General features: G+C 41.9%; 1 protein-coding gene across 1 annotated transcript; it reads right to left on the minus strand.

Moving 5' to 3' along the window:
* Nucleotides 1–1013: 1013 nt before the first annotated feature.
* On the minus strand, nt 1014–10421 carry FAM170A (family with sequence similarity 170 member A). The gene is made up of 3 exons (XM_007949166.1): nt 10352–10421; nt 2542–2676; nt 1014–1777 (listed from the first exon to the last, which is right to left on the minus strand). The coding sequence occupies exons 1-3, from the start codon at nt 10419–10421 to the stop codon at nt 1014–1016; spliced, it is 969 nt and encodes a 322-aa protein (XP_007947357.1).
* Nucleotides 10422–10686: the final 265 nt, after the last annotated feature.

Genomic DNA, 10686 nt, shown 5'->3' on the forward strand with positions numbered 1-10686 from the left:
TTTGTTTTTTTGGTTTGGTGATACAATGGTTAAAGCATTTGGCTGCTAACAAAAAAGTCAGCAGTTCAAACCCACCACCAGCCACTTCATGGGAGAAAGATGAGGCTTTCATAACAATGTACAGCCTTGTAAACCCTGTGGAGCAGTTCTACTCTCTCCTAAAGTGTTGCTATGAGTCGGATTCCACTCTATGGCAGTGGGTTTGGTTTTGGTCATTTCCATATTATTCCCTTCCCACATTTCCCTTTCTTCCAGAAGACTATATCCATGATCTAAAGTGAGAGCTCAACTCAGACTAAAGACTCTCAGACCCCAAACCTCTAATCCTACCAGGCCCACTGACCTATTTTCAGGCCAATCTTGGCCCTTAAAGTTGTGCTGAGGTCTCTCTGTACAGAAGGACCTCTAGCAGTATTTAATCCTAGGTCAATTAGAATTTAGATCAATCATGCATACACCGAGAGAGTTTCCAGTCAAAACTTCACCTTCTAATTGATGTAAATTGAGGCAAATCCTTAGAAAAAGTGGATGCAGCTGCAGAGTAACTCAGTATACCCTCCCACCACCACAACTCTTCAACAGACCCTACCCTGAGATCCCTCTGGGCTCTCTTTGGTAGGCTCAGAGACTATGTGGGCCCCAGACCTTACCTTTCCCAAGAGAAAGCCACATCAGCTTGCAGGATCTTCTGGCCCATGAATCTCAATTGCTGGGCAGAGATCAAAATAGAGAAAATACTTATTAATGAAGAAAACAGCTCTGTCAGCCCTTGGAAATTCTCAGAACTTCCTGTGGGAGCTGGAAATCTCTGGACAAATCCTGCTGTACAGACATGACTTATTAGATTCCTGAGTCAGAAGAAAGGGCCCCAAGTTACTCCATAACCCGCCCCAATTCAGTTGTTTCTTGAGTGGATAAGGCCCCAAATCTCCCTTATAGGGACATGAGCCTGGACAGGAGAGCCTGTACTAGCTTGGAGAAGGCAAAGTTCCCACAACACACCCAGCCCCTGCTCACTTCCTGTCCTTTGGAGAATGAAACACACAGCCTGGACATTGGCTCCAGGGTCTCTTCATGCCAAGTTCTTCTCTCGTGGGCTGCTGGTTCTCATCCTCATTTTCTTCTTGCTCCTCTTCCTCTTCCTCCTCGTCTTCCTCCTGGGTGTTCTCAGATTCCACATTGCCTGTAAGCTGAGCCATGGTGAGATGAAAGACACGGCAGCTGAAGCCCTCCCTGACCCCATACTGCACGTGCTCCTGGAGATTCTCCAAGGTGGTGAAGACCCGGCAGCAGGCCATGCACCTGAAGCCATTCTCAATGGTCACCAGCCAATCAGGTGTCCCAGCCCTGGATCTCTCCTCAACTGCAGGTGACCGTGGTGGGCTGTCTGACTCTGCCCTTTCCTGGTGGTCTTTCTCCTCCCCACTGGGCTCGCTGTCAGATAAGAGGTTTCTGGTTGACACATCAGAGGGAGGCGTATCTACCTGCACCTCCTCAGGAAGAGTCACTTCTTCCATTCTCGGCTGCCTTTCCACTGATTCTGAGGATTCCTCTGTTTCCCAAGAGACAGCCACACCTTTTTTCATTTGTACCTGCATGTAGTATATTTTCAGGCCCCTTTCCTCTTTGTTTTCATGCCAGGAAGACACACAGGTCTTATAGGATGAAGGGGAAGACACGGAGACATGTTGTGAGGGTGAAGGATTCCCCCCTCGTTCCTGAACCCAGGCTAAGGGTGATCTAGGCCTGAGGCTGTCTTGATGTATTTTCTGGACTCCTGGGAAAGAAAATTAGAAACATGAAAGGACACATGTGGAGCATGCCAAAAGTGAGGTAACATAAGTGAATAAGTGTGATATAAAACAGTGAGAATATGGTGTGATGAGGTTGAATGATCTGGATATTTGTTGTTCATATTATAAGGTGGTGTGTCTGGTGTCACTGTAGGATTTTCATCTGTGTGCTAGAATACTGAAGATATGTCTGTTAATAGGTGTGTGTAGTTGATGGGGAAGGGAGAAGTGTGCATGAAATATTTGTAAGCTGTACATGCTATAAGAAGGATGTGGGTTTATGACATTTTTAAGATATGATTTGTAGAACATGGGCTGTTGTGCAGAAAAAGGTGGCATTGTGGGTTATATATTTGGGCTTTGTGTGGCTGCGGAGTGGGGGTATATTGTTAGGTATCAGCCTGAGCTTAATAGTCCTGCTGCAGTGCAGCAGGTGAGTGCCTTCTCTGGAAGGCAAAGGCAAAGTCCGCTCAGTTCATTGAAGATGCTTAATCTGGTCCATCTGGCCTACACCACCTATACTGCCTACATCTGGCCCCTCCTCACTAACTTCCCACCTTGCTCAAACAGGACTTATGCTGTCTCACACTAAACTCATATTCATTGTCTCCTAACATATCCTTGGCAGGGTCCTGACCCCTCCGATTGCCCTAGGATTCTCTATGTCTTAAGCTGGGTTTCCCTTGGATTTATGTCCCTCCCACTCCATATCCAAGAACCCAGCATCTAAGGACCCCCGCACTCTTACCACCAAGTTTGTGGGGAGAAGAAACACAGGAGAAGTATTCAGAAGCAGAGGAGACTTCCCCTACCACCAGGCTCCAGCCTTTGGTCACCCCAGTGGATTCAGGCTTAGAGACGTCTTCTTGGGACTTCGAGACTCCTGACAAAAGTATGAAAGCCACAGAGATACAGTGGACTGGGTGTGTTCATGTATCATTCATTCACCCAAGAAATATTCATTATCTGACATGTGGCAGGTGTGATGAATCCACATGCCCACCTGGGCTTACAGTCTGGTTTAGTATTTAATTATAGTTTATTAGTGTGATGTCAGGAGTGGGCCTGTGTAGTAACTGTGAGTATCTCTGAAGTGTGAGAGTGATGTGTGTCAGCTAAGCCTTGGGTAGGTGTGGTATGGTGTGAAGGTGTGTATCTGTGTCTATGAAGAATTTGAGTTTACAACTCAGGAATATGCAACATTTCCTAATTACATATTGTGATTTGGTTCATTTACTAATTCAACCAATATTTAGTGAGCAACTACAATATATCAGATACTATTCCACTATTCTAGGCAGGAGTGTAGAGAGGGTAACAAGTGCCCAAGGGTAATCTCTAAATTGCACTCCCCTTCAATTCAAGATGACTAGACATTGATAATGGTGACACCTCAACAGAAATGTCTTCTCCCCTCTTATCCAGCTGTCTCAGTCCAGCCTTTCATATATGTGGCACCTAAGAATGTCATTCTGTGCCTCATTTGTTGCCTTCTTGGACTTGCACCTGGGAGCAATTGCCACCCTCTGCTCCCTCCTCACTATGCCTCTTTGTCTACCTCACTTGAGTTAGTACATTGGGCAGTTCTGGGTTAATAGAATCTTCTCAGTGATGTTCCCTTCAAGTGACACTCCCCTTCAAGTGGCACACAGGGTACATGCCAAACCTGTCCTACCTTAGATACATTTCTGATTCTAAACTCTGATAATACTGAACAAAACAAAGTCCTTCTTCTCATGGAGCTTCCATTCTAATAGAGAAAGACAGACACTAAACAGAAACACAGTAAATACATAATATGACAGCTGATGGTAAACATATATGCTGTAGGATTACCAGATTTAGCAATTAAAAATACAGGATGTCCAGTTAAATTTGAATTTTAAATAAACAATAATTTGGGAGCTGGGGCAGTTATAAGTATGTCCTCTGCAACATTTGGAACATACTTATACTCAAAAATTATTTATTATTTATATGAAATTAAAATTTAACTGGGCATCTTGTATTTTATCTGGCAACTGTAATAAGGGGATGGTGGTGAACCTGTGTTTTATTGTGGCTTGTAAAAAGTGAGTCTGGTACAATTGCACAATGTGGTATGGATATGTTATTTATGGCATGTGATTTGCTCTTCTAGAGATATTTAGAGATAGTTTAAGGTAGATAGTGTAAGGTAGCTGTGTTTGTGTGAGCACTGGGTATATATATAAAGATATATATATTTATATATCTCAAACATATAAATCAAAACCAAATCCACTGCTATCAAAATGATTCTAAGTCATAGCAACCAAACAGAGTAGAACTGCCCCATAGAGCTTCCAAGGGTGTAAATCTTTATAAGCAGACTGCCTTATCTTTCTCCCATGGAGCAGCTGGTGAGTTTGAACCACCAACCTTTTGGTTAGAAGCCAAATGTTTTAACCACTACACCACCAGAGCTCCTACAACATATTTGTACCTGTGTGTGTGTGTGTATACACACACACAAAGAAAAAGTTTTGGTGGTGCAGTGGATAAAGTGCTTGGCTGCTAACAAAAAGGTCAGTGGTTCAAACCCACCAGCTGCTTAACATGACAAAGACATGACAGTCTGCTTCTGTAAAGATTTACAGCTTTAGAAACTGTGGGACAGTTCTATTCAGTCCTATAGGGTTGTATGAGTTGGATTTGACTAGGTGGCAATGGGTTTGGTTTTGGTATATAAATCTTCAACATAAATGTATGTCCCTGGGTGGCACTCGATGAAGAAGCAGCTCTAGTGGTACATGGTTAAGCAGTAGGCTGTTAACGGAAATGTTGGCAGTTCAAACCCACCAGCCATTCTATAGGAGAAAAAGCAATCTGCTTCCATAAAGATTTACAGCCTTAGACACCCTATCGGGCAGTTCTACTCTGTCCTGTAGCATTACTGTGAGTCAGAATAAGTTCAACAGCAGTCAGTTTGAGTACAACTACTAATAAAAATAAGAGTTGGTGATTTGAACCTACTCACAAGTGCCTCAGAAGAAAGGCCAGGCAATCTACTTCTGAAAGATCTCAGCCTTGAAAATCCTGTGGAGTTCAGTTCTACTCTGAAACACATGGAGTTGTTGAGTCAAATCTGACTCAATGACAGTGAGTTTGGTATTTTTGTTATATATGTGTGTGTGTGTGTGTGTGTGTTGTTGTTGTTGTGGTTATTGTTCTTGTTGGGTGCCATTGACTCTGACTCATAGTGACCCTATGTACAACGGAATGAAACACTGCCCAGTTGTGCACCATCCTCACAATCCCTGCTATACTTGAGCACATCATTGCAGCCACTGTGTTGTTCCATCTCGGTGAGGGTCTTCCCCTTTTTCATTCACCCTCCACTTTACCAAGCATAATATCCTTCTCCAGGGAATGGTCCCTTTTGAAAACATGACCAAAGCAAGTGAGATGAAGTCAGGCCATTCTGGCTTCTGAGGAACATTCCAGCTGCACTTCCTCCAGGACAGATCTGTTAGTTCTTTTAGCAGTCCCTAGTACTTTTAGTATTCTTCATCAACACCATAATTCAAAGGCATCAACTTTTCTTCACTCTTCCATGATCATTGTCCAGCTTTCACATGCATATGAGGTGATTGAAAATACCGCAGCTTAGGTTGCTCACACCTTAGACTTCAAAAAGACATCTTTGCTATTCAACACTTTAAAGAGGTCTTTTGCAGCAGATTTGCCCAGTGCAATATGATGTCTGATTTCTTAACTTCTGGTTCCATGAGTGTTGATTGTGGATCCCAGTAATATGAAATCTTTGACAACTTCAATCTTTTCTCCATTTATCCTGATGTTGCTTATTGGTCCAGTTGTGAGGATTTTTGTTTCTTTTATGTTGAGATGTAATCCATACTGCACTCTGTAGTCTTTAATCTTCGTCAGTAAATGCTTCAAGTCTTCTTCACTTTCAGTAAAAAAAAGTTATGTCATCTGCATATCTCAGGTTGTTAGAGTCTTCCTCCAACCCTGATGCTGGGTTCTTCTTCATATAGTCCAGCTTCTCGAATTATTTGCTCAGCATATAGATTGAGTAAATATGGTGAAAGCATACAACCCTGATGCATACTCTTCCTGTTTTATATATATACATACACACACACACACACACACATATATATACATATGGGAGCTCTGGTGGTGTAGTGACTAAGGCATTTGACGGCTAACCCGAAGGCTTGCAATTCAAACCCACCAGCCACTCCTCAGAAGGAAGGTTGGACAATCTACTACCGTAGTGATACCGCCTGGGACACCCAAGGAGGGGTCATTATGAGTCGGATCTGATTCCAGGGCAGGGCATTTGGTTTTTGGTTTAGATATACATAGATATACATATGTATATCTGTGTGTGTGTGTGTATATATGATTGATATATACATAAATGTAAACAAAAAACAAACATATATATATAAACAAAAACACCAAATCTACTGCCATCAAATCGATTCCAACTCATACCAACCCTGTGTGTTTCAGAGTTCCATTTGGGTGTGTGTGTATTCCTTGATTTAGAATATATTCGAGCTTAGCTACAGTTTGAACCCACCAGCTGCTCCACTGGTGTGTTTCAGAGTAGAACTGCACTCCATAGACTTTTTAAGATTGTGACCATTAGAAGCAGAATGCCTGGCTTTTCTTCTGAGGCACCTGTGGGTAGGTTTGAACCACCAACTCCCTTTTTGTTGATAGTTGAGTGCTCAAACCTATCGCTGTTGAGTCAATTCTGACTCATGGCAATCTTATAGGATAGAGTTGAACTGTCCCTATAGGGTTTCCAAGGCTATAAATCTTTATGGAAGCAGACTGCCTCATTTTTCTGAGAGGAGCCGATTGGTTCAAACAGTTCACCTTTTGATTAGCAGCTGAATGCTTTAACAACTCCACTACAAGAGTTCCATTTGTTTGTGTGTGTGTATGTGTGTGTGTGTGTGTGTTCCTCAATTTACAACGTATTTGAGCTTAGCTGCAGTTTGAACCCATCAGCTGATCCACAGAAGAAAGATGTGGCAGTCTGCTCCTATAAAAATAACAGTCTTGGAAACTCTGTGAGGCCATTCTGCCTATGAGTCAAGATCAATTGGAAAGAACACAATAACTATATACATCTCCAGAGTTTGATGTGGGAAGAGAGGGCTGTGAAGCACATGGGTTGTACATGAATACTGAATAAGTGTGGGGTGTGTATGTAACTATATATGTGTTATGTGTGGTTTATTAGAGAAGTTGCATGTGGAGGTGTATAATTATTTTTCTTTACTACAGCATATGGGAGAAACTTGCTCTTGAACAGAGTAGCTAAAGCAAATGAAAGAAATGATAAAGTAAAAGAGCTGAACAGATGATTTCAAAGGGCAGCTCAAGAACACAAAGAGAAGTATTATAATGAAATGTGCAAAGACTCAGTTAGAAAATTGAAAGGGAAAAACACACTCAGCATTTCTCAAGCTGAAAGAAAATTCAATCCTCGAGTTGTAGTACTGAAGAATTCTATGGGCAAAATATTGAATAATGCAGGAAGCATCAAAAGAAGATTGAGGGAATACAGAGTCACTGTACCAAAAAGAATTGGTTGATGTTCAAACATTTTAGGAGGTAGCAAATGATCAAGAACGAATGGTGCTTAAGGAAGCAGTCCAAGCTGCACTGAAGGAATTGGCATAGAACAAGATGCCAGGAATTGATGGAATATCGATTGACATGTTTCAACAAACAGAAGCAATGTGGGAAGCTCTCACTCCTTTATGCCAAGAATTGGGAAGACAGCTGCCTTGCCAACTGAATGAAAGAGATCCAAATTTGTGTTTATTCCAAAGAAAGATGAGCCAATAGTATGTGGAAATTCTTGAATAATATCATTAATATTACATGCAAGTAAAATTTTGCTGAAAATAATAAAAGAACACCTGCAGTAGTGCATTGACAGAGAACTGCCTGAAATTCAAGACAGATTCAGAAGAGGACATGGAATAAGGGATATAATTGCTGATCTCAGATGGATCTTGGCTGAAAGAAAATACCAGAAAGATTTACTTGTGTTTACTGTGTTTCATTGACTATGCAAAGGCATTTGTGTGGATCACAACAAATTATGGATAACATTGTAACAAATGGGAACTCCAGAATACTTAATTGTGCTCATGAGGAACCTGTTTATAGAGAAAGAGGCAATTGTTCAAATAAAAAAAGGTGATGCTGCATGGTTTAAATCAAGAAAGGCATGCATCAGAGTTGTATCCTTTCACCATACTTATTTCTTCTGTATGCTGAGCAAATCCAAGAAGCTGGCTATATGAAGAAGAACATGGGATCAAGATTGGAGGGAGATTTATTAACAACCTAAAATATGCACATGACACAGCCTTGCTTGCTGAAAGTGAAGAAGACTTGAAGCACTTACTGATGAAGATCAAAGTCTCCACATAAAGAAAACAAAAATCCTCACAACTGAACCAATAAGCAACATCATGATAAATGGAAAAAGGATTAAAGTTGTCAAGGATTTCATTTCACTTGTATCCACAATCAGTGTCCATGCAAGCAGTAGTTAAGAAATAAAACAACCTATATGCAATGATGGGTCTCTCCTTGTCCAGACCAAAGAAGAATGAAGAAAACCAGAAATTAATTGAAAAAATTAGTCCTACCAACTGGTACACTATCCAATCGACAACCTATATGACTATGAGAACAAAAGAACTAGATGGTGCCTGGCTACCACTGTCAACCACTTGGAAGGGGATCTATGTAGGAGATCCTGGATAGAGAGGGAGATCAACGTGGAACAAAATTCAAAACCATTTGAAGAAAAAAAAAAGGGGAGGGGGAGACTAGGTTTGTTGGTCGACAGAGCCTGGTGGAACCACTGAAACTATGGCCCCTAGCTCCCCTTCAGGTCTGGAACTGAACCCATACCTGTGGCTTCCAGCCAAACAAAAGACAGGTATATGAGTTGAACATTTACCTGAGGTAGATACACTCCTTGGAAAGAACAATCATGGGAGAAAGAAGGGCTACTTATATACAGGGAGACAGCTCAGGGGGCAGGAGTGCATGGAGGGATGGACAAAAGGAAGAGGTAACTATCAGGAGGAAGTGAGAGGGGAACTGTTGCATTGTGGTAAATTGTGGTCAATGTCATGAGACAAAGTGTATGTGAACTGCTGTATGAAAAGTGAATTTGCTCTGTACATTCTCACCCAAATCACAATAAAAAGAAAGAAAACAACATATTGCATTGAATAAATCTGCTGCGAATATTTAAAATATTAAAAAGCAAAGAAATCACTTTGAAGACTAAGGTGTGCCTAACCTGAGCCATCGTATTTTCAATCACCTCATATGTATGTGAAAACTGGACAAAGAATAAGGAAAACCATTGATGCATTTGAATTATCGTGTTGGCAAAGAATATTTAATATGCCATGGACTGCCAGAAGAACAAACAAATCTGTCTTGGAAGAAGTATAGCTGGAATGTTCTTTTAAAGAGAGAATTGCCAGGCTTCATCACATGTACTTCATTCATGTTATCAGGAGGGACCAGTCCCTGGAGAAGGATGTCATGCTTGGTAAAGTAGAGGGTCAGCAAAAATCAGGAAGACCCTCAATGTGGTGGATTGACACAATAGCATAAACAATGGGCTCAAGCAAAGCAACAATTATGAGGATGGTGCAGGACTGGACAGTGTTTCCTTCCATTGCACATAGGGTCACTATGAGTCATATCCAGCTGGACAGCACTTAACAACAACAACATGGGTGTACGGATGCTTGTTTCATGGAAGACATTTAACAAGAGTTTTGTACGTGTTTTTTATGTATTGAGTGTCATCCAGTCCCATGCATGGTGATAGGAAGTTAACCACACAGACCTCATGTCTTCTGACCACTATATCCCCACTTCCCCATTGTTCCATACACACACCCACACACAGGGACAATGTACTCTTAAGTGTAAGGGTCTGAGAGAAGGAAGAAATATCTATGCTTTTAATATGAACCCACCAAAGACATACTCTTACTCTACTGTCCAACAACAATTTCACTTCTCAAGATATTTTTCAACAAAGCCTCATTGGGCTTCTTTCCTCTTTTGTAACTCATCTTTGTCAGCATCTTTCACACACATACACACACCAACACACACGCACACCTACACACCCACCCCCACACCCCCACACACACACTGCTCAGTGACCCCAGGAAAGTTCACATAAATAGAATAAGAAAGAATGAAGGGACTCAAAGAGCTGCAACTCTGAGTCTGTGTACATGGGACCCAGTAGTCTATGTGCTTGACAGAGCCCCAGAGGTACAAGTAGCCCTAGGAGAGGTCTCATCCCAGCAAAGCTTGGAGCATCTGGACTTTTCTGTGCCCGTTCAGACCAGTGACACTCTTAGGATAGATATGGCAGCACCAGCCCATACCAGGTCTCTCTCCTCCCTGCTTCATAGGTGATGTAGTCTCCTTAATCCCCCCTTACACAGGCAGGCCAGCAACACTTGAACCCAGACAGATTGCCCAGTACATACCTCCACTTTTCTCAGTAGTTTCCTGGGACTCTTCATTTTCTAGATGTTTCCTCTTTTGCCGTCGTTTCATAATACCAGGGATCCTTTAGAAGGTGCCCATTGTCCAGCTTATCTTTTTCGCTTGAGGTTGACCTTATTGACTCTTAGGGAATTTGTCTAAATGATTTGTCTAAATGAAACTGGTCAAGTCTCCTAAATGAAGAAGCCTGTAACAACCACTTAGTGAACCAGCAGCACTGCCCAGTGCTCACTATACCACAGGGCTGTTAAGGTTCAAAGGTCATAAGGCTGGCAGCAGGATTCTCTGATCTGAAGGATGACATCAGAGCATTCTG

The sequence above is a fragment of the Orycteropus afer genome, unplaced genomic scaffold, assembly GCF_000298275.1.
Source record: "Orycteropus afer afer isolate SDZICR_OR568_19922 unplaced genomic scaffold, OryAfe1.0 scaffold00240, whole genome shotgun sequence".
Classification (NCBI taxonomy): Eukaryota; Metazoa; Chordata; class Mammalia; order Tubulidentata; family Orycteropodidae; genus Orycteropus; species Orycteropus afer.